Source organism: Amblyomma mixtum, chromosome 5 (assembly GCF_055824585.1).
Source record: "Amblyomma mixtum isolate Tamu chromosome 5, ASM5582458v1, whole genome shotgun sequence".
NCBI lineage: Eukaryota > Metazoa > Arthropoda > Arachnida > Ixodida > Ixodidae > Amblyomma > Amblyomma mixtum.
This window is the reverse complement of record NC_143016.1, coordinates 54,507,396-54,526,333: the sequence shown is the minus strand read 5'-3', so window position 1 is coordinate 54,526,333 and position 18,938 is coordinate 54,507,396. Positions and strand designations below refer to the sequence as shown.

Sequence of the window (18,938 nt, the reverse complement as noted above, 5' to 3'; positions counted from 1 at the left end):
TGTTCTTCCTCCTCCTCCTATGGAGATAAACGATGCTAAAACGGCGTCCTCACGATAGGCCCAGCTGACTAGCTGCAGACCGAACCGACAACGGTTCGGTTGTTTAGGATCCCGGACACCTTGTCCTGGAAAGCGACCACCAGCGCGAGGGGGACGGGTAAACGGCGCGCGAATATAATTTTATTTACCGGAGCTAATTTAACACGAATTACGAACTTCTTACTCGTGGAGCTGCCAGGGAATGGACGCCGGGCTTACTACCCGTCGTGCGAGGTACCGTCGTGCTCGTGCCTCGCACGCAGTTGACGTTGCTTTGGCTTGGCCTGGCCAGTTACGGGGTTACAGCTTCACAGCGGCGCGGCCGGCGTCCCCTCGCTACTCGCACCTTTCACAGCCGTACACAGCAACGCGATCGCGCCGATTTTCCACAGCCTGCCTAGCGTGCGCGCTGGTGCATTTGTTTTCATATAGACTTGGGTAATAAATTTTGGTGCGCATTTACGCGAGGGCGCAAATTATGTGAGTACCTTCTTGTTGGTTTGGCTGCGGCAATTTTCCTAATTTTAAAATCCACCGGCTGGAAGGTATTGATTCTTTTTTTTTTTTTTGGTCCTGACATAGTATATTCGAGATTCTGCTGCACTCTTTTGACAGTTTTGACGAACTGTCGCCATTATGTTGTTTTCTTTTTTTTCCGAACTGAAATTGATAACAGCTAATTTACTGCATCTACTGTTTTTAGCAGCTGCCACGTGTCTATTTTTTTTTATGAACTCTAGCAAATATCTTTAAAACAATTGCAGACCTTTAAACGAATTCTGGCCTGTAGGATTCATGATCAATATTTATGCAGTTTTTGAACTAGTTGCAAACAAAATTGCTTTCAGTCGCATTTGAATGTCTCAAGTCTGCTCCAAAAGTGCTCCGAAATAGCCTACAAATTGCTCAAAGCTGCTTCAAAATGGGCCTTTTGCTGCTCCAAAGCTGCTCCAAAATGACACTTTTGCTGCTCCCGTGCCTGCTCCAGAAAGCTGGAGCCTGCTTCCACCCCTGAGGGGTTAAGCAATGCGCCACTACCCTGCAATGTCAGCTGGAAATTTTTTGTGAGATGACAGCCTAAATGCTATAGCATTAAAACAGTGGAGTAAGCTAATGGAGAGGAAAATGATAGTGATGATATTAAGAGATGGGAAGAGAGCAGAGCAGTTTAGAGAACAAACATCAGTTTTAAAAAATCCTAGCAAATATCAAGAAGAAAAAAAGGTTATAGGCAAATGCTGGGAGCAGGTAGCTAATGGTCGTTCAGAGTTACGAAGTGGATTTCAAGAGCAGACTAATTTAGCAGAGGTTCACAGTTTGCAGGGAAGGGCTGCTGTGCATTTGTCACTATCATCATCACTATCATCATTACTGTCTGCTCAATTGCAGAGAGTGATGACGAGATAAACATTAGTACAGCTTTGTGTGAGGGGTATTGATCATACCTTCTGTTTACACACAGGATGGAACCCAATTGCCTGCCTCACAGAGGGCTTATCACCCAGATGAAATGAAGACAAATGAAAACCTTTCTATTGGTATGTCCCAAAACATCTCTTTCAACCACCTCAAACATCCACCTCAAAACACCTTTCAAACATTTTTTTTTCAACCACTAACAATGCAAAAAATGATCAACGCTGTTTCCAGACAAGCACTACTACCTGTCTCAACAAATCCACCCTGTCGTCGCTCGGATATGTGCCCCAATCGAGGGAACGGATGCCGCCATGATTGCTGAAGTCCTCGGTGAGTATTGCTATCTCATCTTGTGCTCACTGGTTTACAGCTGCTGCAGCTGCTTCATTAGAATGCAAAAATTTGTCTTATGAAATTTGATAAGCATTTTCTTGAAAGACAGAATGTGTACAGCTGCCAGATATCTTTTGTTTAAAATGTGGAATACTAACTAAATATTTTAGTCAACTTAGTGTGTGAGGCTTTTCTTTGCCATACGTAATATTCTGCAGTACTGATATCAAACTAATAAGCATTTATTAGCCTTTTAAGTACATGGTTAGTATCACATGTTTCAAAACCATTTGCTATGCATCCACATTGCAAGTCTCAACCATGTTTCCTGTATTTCTTGTTGCTAATGTAACCAGTGTGCTAAGTAATGGGTGTAAAAAAATATGGCTTGCATGGTGAATCTGGCATCTGTATGGCTGACATGCGATTTTTTGATGGAAAAGATTTTGTGAAAAAGAAGTTCAAGAAGGTTGAGTCACTTAATCTATAGGCAGTATTGTAAAGTGTTTTGTAGACACCTGTAGGTCGAACACAGGAATATTCTATGAGTTTCAGTAAAGTTCACGGCAAAACTGCGAATAGTTGGATTTAGGAACGCATTACTCTTTCATGCTTGACAAACAGTCATGAGTATGGAAAGGGCAAAAGTTAAGGAAATGACAAAGGTACTAACCAACAAATCATATTGTTTTTGTCTCTATAAAGGTTTGGACCCTCACCAGTACCGAAATTACAGCAACAGGGATGAAGATACCGCTGCCAAACTGAGCATGGCCAAGACACTTAACCTGAATGACTACAAGGACTGCGAAAGAATGAGTTTCCACTGTCCTTCTGATGACTGCACTTCAACAATCAAAGTTGAACACATTTTTGAAGGAACTGTAAGCATCAACTGCTTCCTGTGTAACTTCAGTGACGTCTGCTTAGTGGGACACTAAAACTTTCGCTGAAAAAAAAAAAAAATGGCATTTGAGGAAAAGAAATGGCGCAGTAATTGTCTCACATTTTGACTCACATAAGTTTTGTCCCACATAAATTTGAGAGGTATGAATAATTTAAGTTATGGTTTTCAACATCAAATTAATGTGATTTAGGCATGCATTGTATAAATGCAGAGACTTAGCAGCTGTGAACGACGATGTATGCCATCTTGATGTGTGGAATGTGTTTCTGTGCATTTTGATGGCTGGTGTATCGGACAACTTGCTTACTGAAGGTTGGGTTTATTTTTAGTGCCGGCTGGATTTAATGAAGTAATGGGTGTTCAAGGATAACTTACTAGTATACAACATGAAAATGTATGTGACAAATAGCTCGCTTCTTCATGCAGTGTTTGTATTTTAGTAAATACTAGTTTTTGCAAGTCTTGCAAGGCCTGAGGCAGCCGTGTTTTGTAAGTGAAAGAAGCAGTATGAAATGGTTTATTCCCTTTTTTGTTTTGTTTGTTTGTCCCTGAAAGAATAGGCACAAGGAAGCAAAAACACATTTTAATTAGAGGTGAAGGTTTCATTTGACTAAGTAATGGTACTGACTGGTTTAAATTAGGATTTGATAAGTAGGATTTGAGGCTTTCATTGAAGGAGTACGAATGCATATCAAAGTTCCACTGCATGCAGCTTTGATCCAGAGGCAACATAACTCTAATCCGCCTGGCATCTTGCAGCTGCTGTCCGCAGTTCCACCGTTCAATAAGTCTGTCTATATTAGCCCTGACACTTGCTGTAACAGTGTCTCATTTTTTTAACTGGCTGCTTGACTGTTTAAAGGAATTAATTTTTTTTTTTTTTCTTAGAATATCAGATAAGTTTAAGGAATGGTTTCTTTTTTCTTTTCAGGGAAAGAATCTGAAATTTAGTCTGGAATCATGTCCTGGTTGTAAAGCAGACCTGTCTGGTTATCTCAATGCTCTTTGCAATCAGATGACTCTGACCATTCGGTCATTCATTCAAAAGTTCTATTTGGTAAGTACCGTTTATTGCAGAAGGCCTGTCTGTGTATACTCTTTTAATGCCTTGCAGTTCTGTGAAATCTGGGGTATCCTTGAGCCTTTCATTGCACCAAGCCCCCTTTCCCCGCAAACCATTTTTGGGAGTTCTGACATAAAGAATGGTTTGAGTAGGACATCTATGTAGCGAAAGGAATAAATAGGCTGGTCATCATTATGCTATCAATTCGATGGGCCTGTGCGAATGTTCGATCATTTCAAATATTCGGCCAAGCAGTATAGCATTCAATATTCGATTCGGTTCGAATGTTTGATGTTCGAAATCTCAAAGTATTCGTCTCGAGTTAATAACACTTCTGGAACACTTGCTTCGTGTAGCTTCGGTAGCGTACCTCCTTCGGAATGGCACCGTGCCACGCGCAGCCAAAGCCTTATGTATGCTGAAGCCGATGTGTGCATGTCCACAGCAGCAGACGCGAGCAGGCTAAAGCATAGCTCCCAGATCTCCACCTGTTAAGTGTCTGTGTCCTTGGTACCGGTGGTGCACGCACGTCGGGAATGGCATGGCAGCGTGCATCAGTCAGAGGACACGCGGCTCCTTTGACTTCCGTGAGACGAGACTTGGCTGACTGCAGCATTCACGGCAGCTGCTCTTCTCCACTTGAAATTTGCTGATTAACCGACGGTGCGAGCACAAGAGAGAGAGCTAGCATGAGACACGTAGAGATGGGTGCTCCTTCCCACGTCTGACACGGGGTGGTGCTGGGCGCACAAGTGCATGGTGCGTACACCTAGCAGGTTTCCATAGAGTCACCGCTTAAAAGCAACAGCTGTTCAACAACACAAATGCAATTAATTAAGACCAGCAGTCTTACATCCCAAAGATAGGTCTCACACCCCACATATACACCGGCCCCGCATGTAGGTGTACTCCCCCCATTTTCTATGGCCATTTATGCAGAAAGTTGACGAAGCTTCAATGCACTCTCTCTATCTTTCATGTAATGTGCGGTAGAAAAATACGTGACCTTGAAGATGAGTATGGTGCTGTTCAAGCTCTTTTTGTGTGTCAGAAGTATCCAAAATAATTTGCAAAAAATACGGTTTGCTTTGAACCAAAAACCAAAAAGCACTTTAGAAAACAAATTTCAGTTGTCAGTCTCTTTAAAGGCACTCTGTTGCTTCCTTGTGCATCGGGATGACTGCCGTCATATTGGTATAGATTGTGATGTGACTTGATTGGAGTCATTTCAAAAAAGTAGTAAGGAAGTAATTACTTACTGGCGTCCACTCAAGCACAGCTTTACGGCTACAAAGGAAAGCTATACACATACCACAGAAACTTAGTTGTTTCTGTGGAAGCATTTTTTTTTTTAACTGCATAGTTTCTGTGGAAGCTGTATTGCTTTCCTTTGTAGCTGTAAGGCTGTGCTTGGGTGGATGCCAGTAAGTAATTACTGCCCTATTACAAATCTGCTCCACCTTGGGGGATTCCCCTACACATTTGATCATTTCGAAGAAGTTTTGGGTCTTAATAGTAGTGGGCTTCGGAGTGCTTGGTAGGGCTATCAAGAATTGGCAACTGATTCTTTTGTTTTTTCTTTTTCTGGCAGGGGTGGCTTGTATGTGAAGACTCCGCCTGTGGGCACAGGACAAGGCAAGTGTCTTTGCGTTTTGGAAAATCTGGCCCTATCTGTGCCGCATGTCGACGATCTGCCATGTTTCCAGAGGTAAGTGCTGCATGCTTTCACTCCATTTGGCTTTCCGCGTGTTATTACAAACACTACAGCAGTCATATTAAAACCAGCCAAAAGACACAACACAGGAAAAGAGAAGGAAACAGGACAGAGGCTGGTTTTAAGGATGAATCAGTGCTAACTCGCCCAGTCGTCAGCCTTGCTGAGTACAGCATTAATTTCACTAATGCTAATCATTTCTAAACCCTGTTTTAATTGCTGTTGGCAACTTCTATTTGCTTTTATGGACTGTAGGAATACAAAAATGCATGTTAGCATGAGCCATTACTGACTATAATTGCTTATTGCAGCTCTTTTTCTTTAGTGCTGCATTTAAAAGAAAAATAAAGTTATATTGCTTAATTGCTTAAGAGGGCACGGCATTTCACATTTTTGCTCAGTGGGCACATAATATATAAGTCTGTTGTTTGTGTGGGTTTGTTTCCAGTACAAGGTGTCCGACTTGTATAGGCAGTTGACCTACTTCAGCAAGCTGTTTGACTTCTCCAGGGCACAGGCAACACTGTCAGAGATCGAGAAGAGTAAGTCCTGCCATTTATCTACTGCAGTGCTTTGGTATGCACAGTAACATCTGAAAGTGTGATGAGCATATATATCCCAGTAACCTGTTGTTCCAGTTGTAGGAATATCGCGGTTGTACTGGCTGTAGAAACGTCAGACCCCTGTAAGCACCGTATTTGCTTCCATAATGAACGCACTTTTTGTCAAAAAAAGATTGGGGCTTATTGGGAAATAGGTTAAAATTTACCCCTGGTCACTATAAGTTTCCAAATTTTTTAAGAGCTAACAGGGCAGATGCATTATTATGCGAGTGCATCATTCTGCAGGTAAGCGCAGTATTAGAGTATGGAAAGAGCACATAATAAATAGTTCGAAGTCTGCAAAAAAAAGGGATGTGAAATCTTTTTAATGACAGCTGCTGTTGATCAAATGAGGCATTAGATGGCCCTCGGATATTTTGCATAATTTAATAGGCAATTCCCAGTTGTCTGCAGATATTAAAAACTGCTGTGATGTTTTTTTTGCTGCCTGTGAATTCGATAAAAAGTAGTGCTAAGATTGTCACAAGCCTTAGTATGGGCCATTAATGCACCGACAAAATGCAGTTGAGCTGTTTTGTGCAAGACATGCATGCCAACTACTACAACTGTAGATGTTTGTTGTACATGCACCTCACTGCTGCATCAAGTTTGTAGCCGCTTCTCAAGGTGTGATGTACATACCACTTAATTTACCTTGGTGCTAGTCACCACAGCCAATTTTCAGGTCACAGGTGTCAACCAAACGCCATTTATTGGTGAATCTTGCCTCAAAAGTTGCGACAGTTCAGAGAGCATCTTAGTGACTTACCTTTCATTCTCCACTGGGGTAATACTGGCTGCATGCTGTCTCTGCATGTGTGAGTGCACCCTAAAAACTTTTGAGATGTGCACATATTTTTTTTTAGCTTCTGAACAAGACGTGTCGTTTATATGTTAGAAAAGGTAAGTTGTTAGGATGCTGCTGACTTTTTTCACCTTAGTAACGTTCATGTTTCTCCTTGATTGTGGAGTTTGGTTAGCTCATCACGGACTCGCGTTTTCCTCTCTTTGTCTGGCGCATATTCAGTTTGCAGCGCCGGCCCAAGTTCTTGCTGCTCCGAAAAATTTCTCATCGATCTCCGTCGACCAAGCGAGTCCACGAACTTAGGCTTCTTTAGAATCTCGAGCACACAAAAGCCGTTTCAGCCGGCCGGCGCGGCAAGGAAAGGAGAACGCGTCTATTTGCTGCTACCCGCTTATTATTTAGCCCACCAACCGAGCGGATCTCTCTCTCTCTCATCTAATGGGTGAAATTTGTCACGGAGTTTGCTTTTTTCGGGGGCCAAGGAGGATAAAGAACAAAAATAAGCTGCAACCGTGAAGTAGCAGCGGGAAGGAAAGCAGAGAATACAGTATCATAAGGTTGGCAACCGGCAAAGCGAGCCCCCTTCGTTTCGCGCGCACACACCTCTCTCCGTCACTGGTGCGACAGCGCGGACAAAGTGACTGTTGTGGTCGTACGTTTCCCAAATTGCGGCCGTTTTCACCACTCTTCCGGGGCGGGGCCAGTGCCGAACGCCGCCGCGAAGAGCGCGCGTGCGCTGACGGCGCCGACGACGACGCAGTGCCCGAGGGCGGAGCTGCGACGGGGCCCGGAGGCGGGATGCCGCTTAGCCCTGGCGTGGAGAGGCAGTGCCCCGGTTTCCACATTCGCTGCGGCTGGCCGGTCCCGTCGATGGCGGTGGCGCTGCTGTGTGCGCGGCGGCCAATCGTACCCGCGTTTTGATTTGGGGAGGGAACTATTCGTGCAGCGAAAGTGATCGATACTTAAGAAAAACGGCGTTCGCGCATCTGATGGTCCGTCGTGCGCTGGCTTTGCTGCCGCTGCGAGCAACGTAGGTAGTGTAAACGTGTGTTTTTGTCTTTGTTGATATAAGGCTCGCTTAGAGGAAACTTGATTATTTGTAAATTAAATTTTAAAAAGGCAAGCTAGCTGAATGGTTGGAATCGTAAGCAAAGACAAATAATGAGAAGTAGGAACATGGGGAAGGACCGGCTAATTTAACAAATATGGCGAGATATTTCATTTCATTTATTTGTCCCTTAAAGGCCCGGAGGCATTACATGGCGTGTAAAGCAATACGTAAGAGGTTTGCGCAAAAGTTGCAAAAACCGCATTAAATTGAACAATGAAACTGCGCACATAGACGTGTTATGCGTGCATTAAACCTGCGGCGAAACGGCGACAAGAGAGTGTATGCAAATGGTGGTTCGCATACGTATACTTGCAAAAAGCCCTGCATTTTAAAGGGCAAAACAATGAAGTCGGGAGTTTGAGCCGCCGAGGTGGCTAAGTAGTTATCGTGCTCGGCTGCTGACCCGAAAGACGCGGGCTCAATCCCGGCCGCGCTGGCCACATTTCGATGGAGGCGAAATGCTAGAGACTCGTGTACTGTGCAACGTCAGTCCGCGCTAAAGATCCCCAGGGGGTCGAAATTATCTGGAGCCCTCCACTACTGCATCCCTCATAACCTGAGTCGCTTTGGGGCGTTCAATCCCATAAACAATAAACGACAAGTCGGAGTTTGAGGCTTCGTGTTTACGTGAGAAATGATGACTGAGTAAAATTCAGACTGCGCATGCGCCAGGACGAGGACCCCGCTGTTGGGATACGTCTGCTTTAAACGAAGGACAGTGCCTAATCCTGATAAAGTGCACTCACAAGGGACGAACTTGACCAAGGTGGCACGTCCCCAACATGCCATGTCGGAGGCAGGGCAACTTGCATATAGCGCATGCTGGGCTGCGTGAAGACAGGTGGCTGCATGTTGCAGGGCTCGAGGCGAGCCGCCGCGTTTTCGTGCTTCGCCGGCTCGGGCAGGTCGGCTACGCGGCCTTTTCAAGCCACCAGGTGTTTCCTCTCAGTGAAATACGCGGCATTTTGACGGGACCGAGGCATAAATTCGAACAAACCGGGGATTCGAATTAAACGAGTTCGAATTAACGAGATTTCACCGGACCGCCACTATAAAAATTCATGCCTTGTTTTGGGTTCGTCCGCGTAAGCTAATACTATTAATTGGAGTGTAAGTATGCACAAACAGGCTCTTGGTTTCGCCTGTAGCATATAAGGGAAAGCATCTGTAGAAACACTGCCGTTAAGAGCCAATCTGCGACAGCTTGCCTGCAGTGAAGCTAACGTGAACGTACCGCGACAGAAAGACGTGCGACGTCCTTGCGATTGTATCAAAGCTTATGGGAAACGCGAACTGAGGTGGTCGCTGTTGAGACGTGTGAAGCACTCACGGTCATGCCCATGTTTCTCGCCCAGCAGTCGCAATGCTGTTTCGAGAAATGGCGAACAAAAAAATTGCCTGGGGCACTAAGGAACTTACGTGCGAGTAATGCGAAACCATTGCAGTTATATTCCAATTCCATTCCAAGTTTGTCCTAACTGTATTCTATTCCTTTGTAGATGGTGTTAATTGTAATAACTATACTGATTTTTACTGGTTAAAATTTCGTATTTTCCCTCCTTTGATGACGTCACGTCGCCACTGAGCGACGCTGGGTTTTCGAAGACGTGTATATGCAGTGGCAGATGCGTGGTCGGATAGGGCTACTGCTCGTGCGCAACAGGCGTGCGTATACCGGTATACGTCTCCGTTAGTATACGTCTCCGGTGTGCTAAATCTTTCTAATGAGCCAATCTAATGCTCTAACATTAAAAGAAAACGCGATTTTACCTCGTCGTTCTGATTCGCCAAGTAGACTCAGTGGTTGCGGCGTTTGGTTGCATGGCACGAGGTCACGTGTTTGATCCCGGCTGCGAAGGCCGCGTTTCGCAAATATGCCTGCTTGCTGTGCTGATATTTTGGTGTACGTTAAAGAACCCCAAGGTGTCGAACTCGATCGAGAACCCCACCCCCCATTACTGCCAGCCTCATGTTGCCTATCGCGCTAAAATCCTTTAGCCACGCGTCGTGGTGAATGTGTAAAGAATTCGCGAGGCCTAGTTTCCACGGTTCGTAACGTTTTAGCCCGGTAAAATCAATGTTGTGCTCCTGCGTTACCTTTCGTCCGGAATGATACAGTGGGTGTGAGATGCGGCGCGGCAGCCCGCCGCCTGTATATAGTGGTTAGGCCTCGTTGGCGCCCTTTTCCGCGTTTCAAACACAGCAATTAGAGTAAACAACGAGGAGGTTTCGGAGACCCGACGGCGGCGCGGCGCTGAGCGCGGTCTTCCCTCCTTGTCGCCTTCTGCGCCGTCTTGTCAAGTGGGGCGTTTGAGGCGGCTCTCGTCCCCATCCCTGGCGCCATCCTCCCTGAAGCCTTGCGGTGTGAACAGTAGCGCGGCGCCGATGCACGAATAGCTGCGTAATGACAAGTTCCTCGCCCGGTCCGAACGCGCGGCGGCTCGGAGAAGCCCGCGCCACCTCCCCTCTCCTCGGAGGAGGAGGCGAGATTCGCATTAGCGTCGCTCATGAAACAGGCCCTCGTTTAGCGTCGCCGCAGCCGCGCCGCTCTCTCCTGAAAGCGGTGACGTTGAGACACGGTAATCTGTCGCGCGCCCGCGAGCGCATCTGTCAAAGTCGCTTCGGCCGTTATTACGGGGTTTGCCGCCGGAGACGGGACGGTGCGTGCCTCGAGGGGCTCGACGCTGCCCAGGAAAGGAGGAAGAGAATCGGAGCAGTGTCGCTGCGCGCTTTTGCAGTGACCCTTCGACTTGTCGCGCCTCTGTGATCTGGTGCTGCTTCCTTCCCGCGCTGTCCTGAAGATTTGTCTCCTCTCGTGTCAGCTGTTGTGTTAAGCTGCCCGATGTCCGAGTTGAAGCCAGGCACAGCAGCCGGATGGTTGGCAGCGAGAACCGGTCTCGAATTCGGTATATCGTTGTTAATGTCCATCGCTTGTTAGCGTATGTATATTAATATATAGACATACGCTAACAAGCGATGGACATTATATATATATATATATATATATATATATATATATATATATATATATATATATATATATATATATATATATATATATATATATATAGCCGCCGCGTTGGCTCAGTGGTTATGGTGCTCGGCTGCTGACCCGAAAGACGCGGGTTCGATCCCGGCCGCGGCGGTTGAATTTCTTTGGAGGAGAAATTCCAGAGGCCCGTGTACTGTGCGATGTCAGTGCACGTAGAGAACCCCAGGTGGTCGAAATTTCCGGAGCCCTCCACTACGGCGTCTCTCATAGCCTTAGTCGCTTTGGGACGTTAAACCCCATAAACTAAACCAAACCTATATTAATATATAGGCCGGGGAGAGATGGATTGTGAGCATGTGTCTCTCCTTGTAAGACAGGGATGGTTGCCGAGGTGATCAAAATGTGTTGTGTAAAGAAGGTTAATCGATGTTACTCCCATGTTCACCTTTGTCTAAATGGAGGCAACTTACACTCTAGACACGAGTACACCTATATGGTAGTAAACTGTCCTCTAGCGCAGTCCCTTGTAAGAGGACAGCTTTTACTCCCTTTTTATAGGCGTATTCCTGCTTGTAATGTAGTTGTCAGCCATTTTGACAAAGAAGCTTAACGTGGCAGTGCGCTAGAGGACAGCTTACTCCCATTTTACACCTTCCTGTTGTAGTAAGCTACTCTTGGACCGCGACCTCTGCCGGTTGTGTGTGGCAAGGACAGTCGGGGCGGCTGACTGGCTCAAGGCGTTGAGATTTTTAAAGGGCCGCTCGCTGTCGCGCGGTTGTGCGCGTCGAGGATGTGGAGTCGGGGCGATCGTTTGCTCGCTGAGAGAATTCGTTCGAACCGACGCTCGTTTGAGCGACATTCGAGATCTCTTTGCTTTTGCGGGTTGCCCGCCTGGCTCATTTCTGTTTCGTCTTGCTTTCTTCCTCACTCGCACACGAGTATTTCGCTCTGAACCGGCCTAATTATATCGGTCGCGCTTGAGTGACAGCGAGTGGACGAAGAAGCGGCAACGTAAAAAGAAAGAAAACACAAATTTGGGCTCGAAAGGGACGGGAAAAGGGAGGCTATGTATAAGGACCGAGAGTGGCTGCAGGAGCGAAGATTGCAACCTTAGCCTCGACCCGCCCTCCTTATTGCCCTTCTGGTGGCCTGCATTTAGCAGCAACGGCGGCAGCGGTCGCGCACTGCTCCGAGTTCGATGATAACAGCCCTGCACATATCGCCGTCGCGTCTGCTCCTTCGTCCCTCCCTCCCTGCCTCCCGCTCTTTTGAGCGGAGCTGTGGCGACGCCGGGCGCGCTGGCTGTTTTTGTGTTTTTTTTTTCTTTAAAAACACCGAAATGACGGGGAGGTCTTTTCAGCCGGCGCGACCGCGGCAACCGCGCATATAGCAGCTTTGCAGTGTCTCGCGTGTGCATGCGTTTGAGTGTATACGCGCCAGTTTTCGCTGTTGTTTTATCTTTATTCTTTCGTCGTTGTTTCGCTCGCAACGCCGAAATGTCGTTTGGCCAGCAAGAGGAGGTGGTTGGAAGGAAGGAAAGGGCGTTCTTCTCTGTGCTGTGAATAGGCTGAGCGAGTAGTTTGTCGCGGCGTTTCCTCCGTACTTTCTTCTTCTTGTTGTCGTTGTCCTCGAACTCGTTTAAACATTTCGCCTTGCCTGAAGTGTCCCCTCGTCTCGGCCTTACCCGTAGCGGACGAGCGTCATGTGAGGTCCGTCCGTGCCGAGCGTGTGTAGAGCTTCTGCGAGGCGTTTGTCTGTATATACGGTCGGCGGGACGGGTGAGCGAGCGAACAAGGCAGTGTGCCAGTGTGCGTGAGGTAGCGTAAGCGACGGGCAAGTTTTTTAGTTCTTTTTTTTCTTGTTTTGTTCTTTTCTTTCCCCTTGATTTGTTGCGGTTGGCTGCGTTGAGCGGAGTGTACACACCACGAACTGATACGACCGCCACAAATTCCGATGCCGTTGGCTCGTTTTCCCGTGCCTCCGCCTTCCGCGCACCACCGCCGGTCGCCACCGCGTTCGACAGGAAAAGTGGAAAATGGACCCCTTTATTATTGCCTCCGCAGATGCGTCTGCCGTCGAACCTTGAAATCTTCGCCCGCTGAGGCTTTGCCCAGTTGTCTGGTGCCTATTTCGCAGCACAAAGCTGTTGCCGACGGTTTTTTCAGTTTTTTTTTTTTTTTCTGTCCCGTGATTTCCGTGGAATTTTGGTCGCGGACGCGCTGGTCACCGTGATCACACACAGTTTCTCGGTGCTCACGGAGGTGCGTACAAGTGGAAGTGCTTCCAAGATCTCCTTTATTCTGCATTTCTTTCCTTCTTCTTTGATGATCTGCATACGTCCCTGCATTAGTTGCTCGTCTATCAATGCGTTTACCTCGGTAACTTGTGTCTGTGGCGTTCGGGTGCTGAGCCTAAGGTCGGAAGGTTGGATTAATCGCGGCTCCAGCGGTCGCATTTTTATGGCTGTGGGATGCAGTGACCACTAGCTAAAGCGGCGTATCTACCCTCCACTACACAAGAAGGTGACGCGGGAAGAAGCCGTAGCTTGGAGGCAGATACAGACGAACACATACCCACACATCAGCCTCTTACACCACATACACCCCACATTATACCCAATCACATGATCGCATTGCGGGAAACACGCTACACTGCATTGCACTACATAGCCTTGCCAATGCAACAGGCCGCCCCGGAAATCAACCCACAACCTGAGCAATGGGAGGCCATGCTGTCCAGCTCAATTCTAGAGGACCAAAGACAGCTGGTTCAGCGGGCGCAGCAAACAGTTAAGGTCGTAGGTGCCCTGGACTAAGGGCCCCTCCCAGTTCAGGCGGCACAAAGGTACTTACTGAACAAAGTTTACCTCCACCGCCAAACATTCCCGGGTGCCCTAAAATTTCAGTGTGTTTTAATAAACACCAGTTGGTCGAAATTAATCCGAAGCCCTCCACTGCATCGTCTTTCACAGCCCACGGGCAGCTTCTAGACGTTGAACCCTGTGTGCCAATAGCATACCACCATCGAGCTGCGACGAAAATCAAACGGACTCCTTTTATGGCTTCTTAGTCGGCCAAGGGACAATTAATTGTACATCTCCTGTGTGAGTGACCTGCTCTGGCGACCGAAAGGCTCTTGACCGCCTCGATACTCGCCCTTTAACATGAGGATAAGACCCTGGGACCGTGGCCAAAACAATCGGCTCCCCTCAGGGCCTGCAAGGCACTGTTTTGCTTCCCGAGAGTGTCTGGCTTGAGGGACCAGTTGTGACTGTGCCCGTCGCCCCTTCTCTCTTTTCCTTCTCAGTCCCATCATCCCTCTTCCCCAGTGCAGGGTAGCCAACCGGAACACCCTTCTGGTTAACATCCCTGCCTTCCCTCTTCCTCTTTATCTCTCTCTCTCTCTCTCTAGTCGGCCATTATCTCACCTCTGCAAGTGCGTTTCCTGGACTGAAAGAAAAAGCGTGATGAGCGGTGTCCCGAAATCAAGCGAGATGTGCCAGAAACGCACTCCTGTGCGATACGATTTTCATAGCATTTGAATGATTGAACGGTACTTTAACGGCGACGTTTAATGCCGTCGCTTTTGTAGCAGGATGTGTTTCACGAGTTTCTCGCAAAAAAAGTTGTACAGCAGAGCACGCCAGCATGACATATATACCTCTCCGGCAGGGTACGTGCGCGTTCCCACCGTCTTTAGTCCGCGTACCGAGAATTGCACTGCGACATCAGCGCCTGCGATGAATGCTTTCGTGCTATAGTCGAAGCATGTGAAACGTGCCTAAGGTTGGAATGGCGCTCGACCAGGGACGACTGAAAGTGACTAAAGACGGTGGGAACGCGCACGTACCCTGCCGGAGAGGTATATATGTCATGCTGGCGTGCTCTGCTGCACAACTTTTTTTTCGAGCGAATTCGGTCAGAGCGACACCAAGGCTGTAGCGCTACGCAGTTTTGTTTGATGTTTGCAGAGATGTTATTGGTTTATGGGGTTTAACGTCCCAAAGCGACTAAGGCTATGAGAGACGCCGTAGTGGAGGGCTCCGGAAATTTCGACCACCTGGGGTTCTTTAACGTGCACTGACATCGCACAGCACACGGGCCTCTAGAATTTCTCCTCCAACGAAATTCTCAACGTAATTTTAGATGTAAGGCAATATTTCGTGTGCTGAAATTAGAATGAACGATTTTCCATACTTCCCGTCGTGGTAACTCCTCCCACGTGACCGCACGTCACACGAGCATACCGACGCTGCGACCGAATTCCAACCGGGCGGAAACCCGGCGCTCTCTCCTGTCTCAGACCGACGCACATGGCAGCTTCGGGAGGCGAAAATCGCAGTATGTTAAAGGGCCTAAGGCGGTGTTTAGCTGCGGAAAAGAACTGTGCTGCCTATCCTTTAGCCGGGAGTGTATAGGAAATGTAATGGCCAGAGGTCGCGTCGAGGACTAGCATGCTTTGCGCTCATCCAGACGGGGCTCGGGCGTTCTCAGCACTGCAGCACATTAGTGTCGTAAAAGAAACGTACGCCAGTATGTGCACACAAAGCGAATCAATGGAATTGCGCCATCAAAACACGATGTAAACAACGAATGCTTGTTTCTGACTGAATTCAACTGAATTCGACAAGATAACAAAAAAGCTGCAGGTTACTGCGTTACTGGTGGGCTACTGACTACGGGGTCGAAGCAGAAGAGGAACGTCGTGAAACCACACGCTGTTTGCAAACAATACGGGAAATTTGCACGTGAAGTCTTTAGAATGCACCATGGGAGGATTTTATGGGTCACTCTTAGAAGGGGTGTGGGGAGGGGGGACGCACATCACCGCCGGTGACTTCTTCGGCACCTAAAAAGAAGCGCTGTACTCGTTCAAGCACCTATATTTCATTTGAAGGCCGAAGGCGTGTGCCTCGATTGCAATCGGCTAGTTTCCTCAAGGTTCTCGCAAGTGGGATCCTGTCATTCTGAATCGGAGTAGCTTGCCAGGCATACACTACCAGGCTAACGTATCTAGTTTTCATTTAAAAAAATACCTCTCCCGCCACAGGTAAGATTCGAACCGACAGCGTCATTTTTAACCGATTCGTTAGCACCTAATATGTCCTAACCGAGCGTTTGCCTTATGCGTACAGTCCTAGTTAATGATCGCGCAAAAAACTGCAGCTTAATAGTTCATGGTTGTTGCAGGTATCGAGTGTGGCACGCCGCCAAGACTATAAGCCGAAGGCTGTTGCCAAGGGATTGGTCAAGCTGCGTGAAAAAAAGAAAAAAAAAAGGAGGACGAGGAAGGGGGAGAGGGAGGTGCGTAAGCTCTGGTTTACGGCGGCTTCCCATCTCCGCCGAGGAGCAGGCTGACGTAGGCACGCGCGCGCTTACACATACGCACACCCATGCTCATCTTCCGCCGCTACCCCCCCCTCCCCCCCACCCCACCCCACCCCCACCCCACCGCCTTCCAAATCCTCCCCAACCTTCCACGTTCCTGAGCCCACACGTCATCCCCGTAATCGAATGAGTTAGAGCGGCCATATTAGCTGTAATGCAATTTTGGGGGCGGTGCTTCCGCCCGGAAAAGCCATAAAGCTTGCGCACGCGGTACACACACGCACACACACACACTCGCGCGGGCGCGCGCGCAGCTATGTAGCTCCGTTTAACCCCCGCCAGCGTTGTGGCTGTTTCGCAGCGGTGCCCGATGGGTAATTGTGGCGCCCGTTTAATTACCGCGCTGCTGTGGGAGAAGCAGCCGTAGACGCAACGCGAGGAGGAGGAGGGAACGGGCCTACGCTAGCGACCACGTCTGTGTGCGTCCCCCTCTCTCCCACTTCCTTTCATACGTGCGTGGCGCCTGCAGCAGCGCAGGCGAACGCGCACCAGGTTAATTTGACGGCACGACTAAGTGCCTTCTTTCTCTCTGTACCCGAGAGCTGCTGCTGTGCGTACCGGCAGTGTCACGTGGTGTGGCGCCGCGCGGATTCCTTCGCGGGACGGCGGGAAATTGCGCAACGACCACGCGGTCGGTCGATCACACCCATCCTCAATTTTTCGGTAATTAACGGAGCGACCACCCTACGCGACGGGGACCGAGGAGGTATACGCGCGGGGGCCGAGACGGGGCTTAATGAAACGGGGCTCAGTGGAACGCTCGTTCGGTTACGTTCGTGCAGTCTTAGAGGAGGAAAAAGAAAGAAAGAAAATGCGTTATAACAGCCGAGGAGGCCAATTCGCGCACTGCCCGCCCACGGAGTTACGTGCTGGTTTTTGTCCACCGCGTCTGACGCAACGTGCACAGGCGTGTGCGCGAACCAGTATTGCGCAGCTTGAAGTCGGCGGCATGCTGATGCTGCTGGCTTGTATCAGCGTCGAAATGCAGGCAACGCAAGCGTCCGCAAATTGAGCACTTATATGCCGTGTTAGTTTATTGCGATCATTTTTCTGTTGCTTTTTTTTTTTCGCGCGGAGCAACACGTTCGAGTCACTCGCTGTCTGGTTGTGGAAAAGGAGGCACAGCACGGCGAACTTTGCGATCGGAGGGTAATCTCATGCAGCAGTGACGCGAAGAAACGCGCACTGTTTATTATTATTATTATTATTATTATTATTATTATTATTATTATTATTATTATTATTATTGTTGTTGTTGTTGTTGTTGTTGTTGTTGTTGTTGTTGTTGTTGTTGTTGGTTGTTGGTTGTTGGTTGTTGGTTGTCGTAGTGCCATGGCTTCACAGGCAAGCTCATAGACGTTAACGTTTCGTGAAAGCATGATGACTTTTCGTCATTTTAGTCTCCTATAGTTCGGCGCTCCACAGAGGTCTCGACAAGTATGCCCGCCTATAGACAGTTTGCAGCACTGTGCTTTGCGTTGAACAGCACTAGGACGGCCGTCATTTCTGGCCTTCGTAACCGCCGTTAACGGCATCTGTGTGCTTCGCAGCTTGTGTGCGACTGCGAAGTGAGCCCTTACCACATCTGCTTGGTACGGACGGAAAGTGTAATTCTGAAGCAATGTGCAAGGAAGTAGAGCTAATGCTTCTGTGGTCGATCGGCGGTAAAATAGACGCTCTTGACGTATCGGACACATCGTGACTCAAGCCGCCGGTTTTGTGAGAGCTAGCTTGGAAGTTCAGGCTCGTTTTTGTGAGGACCGAAGTGATTGGTGTACACCATAACCCTACCGCCCCTTCACTAGTACCCCCCCCCCCCCCCCCCAAAAAAAAAAAACACAAGCATCGCGCACCAGACCCTAGAGCAGGGTTTAAACGATAAGTTCCTACGTTTTGGTAAGTTTTGGTGTTGGCCGGCACCTTCTAGTATAGCTATCATTACTGAGCCATCATCACGTTTTTGGTCAAAGCTCTTACGCTACACATAACGCGGCCGTAATCGAAACTCAAGGCTTTATGAATATACGGCCCTGTTTTGCTTTTTGTTTTTTTTTTCTTCATTACGGCTCCCAGCACCGTGCGGCCTCAGCTTTGCACTAAATTGACCGGGCAGGGAGCTCAGTCACTCACTTACTTGATCTCTGCTTTCCTCAGCGGCCACGAACTTTTATGTACAGCATTCAGTACCGTATAGCCAAGATGCTGAACATCATGTTAATGGATCACTTCTTTCCCTAACTATACGAAACATCTACTGCTCGTTCTCAGAGCTAAATTAACACTATCAAGGGGTGTGAATCGCATTTCCCGAAGTGGGTGAGTGCCTTGCAATTCTGTGCCCTTTTTTCATCCATCGTCAGGCGTCGACTGCACGTATTGAATGCTCTTACTATACTGTGCTCGGTGTGAACATTTTCGACGAGTTTATTGAAGCTTCTTGTGTATACAACCGCCTCAACGCCCATCAAATTGGGTTGCGTGCAGGCACGTTTCCCGCGTGCCTACTGCTGCTGTCGTATGTACTATCGCGCTCAATATGAGTTGCAACGCGCGGTCATCGACCGGG

The 18,938-nt window shown here is 48.1% G+C and overlaps 1 protein-coding gene across 2 annotated transcripts in view; it reads left to right on the top strand.

Annotated features, from left to right (window-relative positions):
* Positions 1-18,938, top strand: part of PolA1 (DNA polymerase alpha catalytic subunit) — a 75,900-nt gene that overhangs the window by 42,018 nt on the left and 14,944 nt on the right. The window contains exons 31-36 of one of the 2 annotated variants that reach the window (XM_089544484.1): positions 1,502-1,577; positions 1,690-1,788; positions 2,497-2,675; positions 3,630-3,755; positions 5,353-5,469; positions 5,924-6,017. In XM_089544484.1, coding sequence (XP_089400610.1) covers positions 1,502-1,577; positions 1,690-1,788; positions 2,497-2,675; positions 3,630-3,755; positions 5,353-5,469; positions 5,924-6,017 — 691 coding nt within the window. The remainder of the gene's footprint in view (positions 1-1,501; positions 1,578-1,689; positions 1,789-2,496; positions 2,676-3,629; positions 3,756-5,352; positions 5,470-5,923; positions 6,018-18,938) is intronic. The other variant, XM_089544485.1, reaches the window with a different exon arrangement.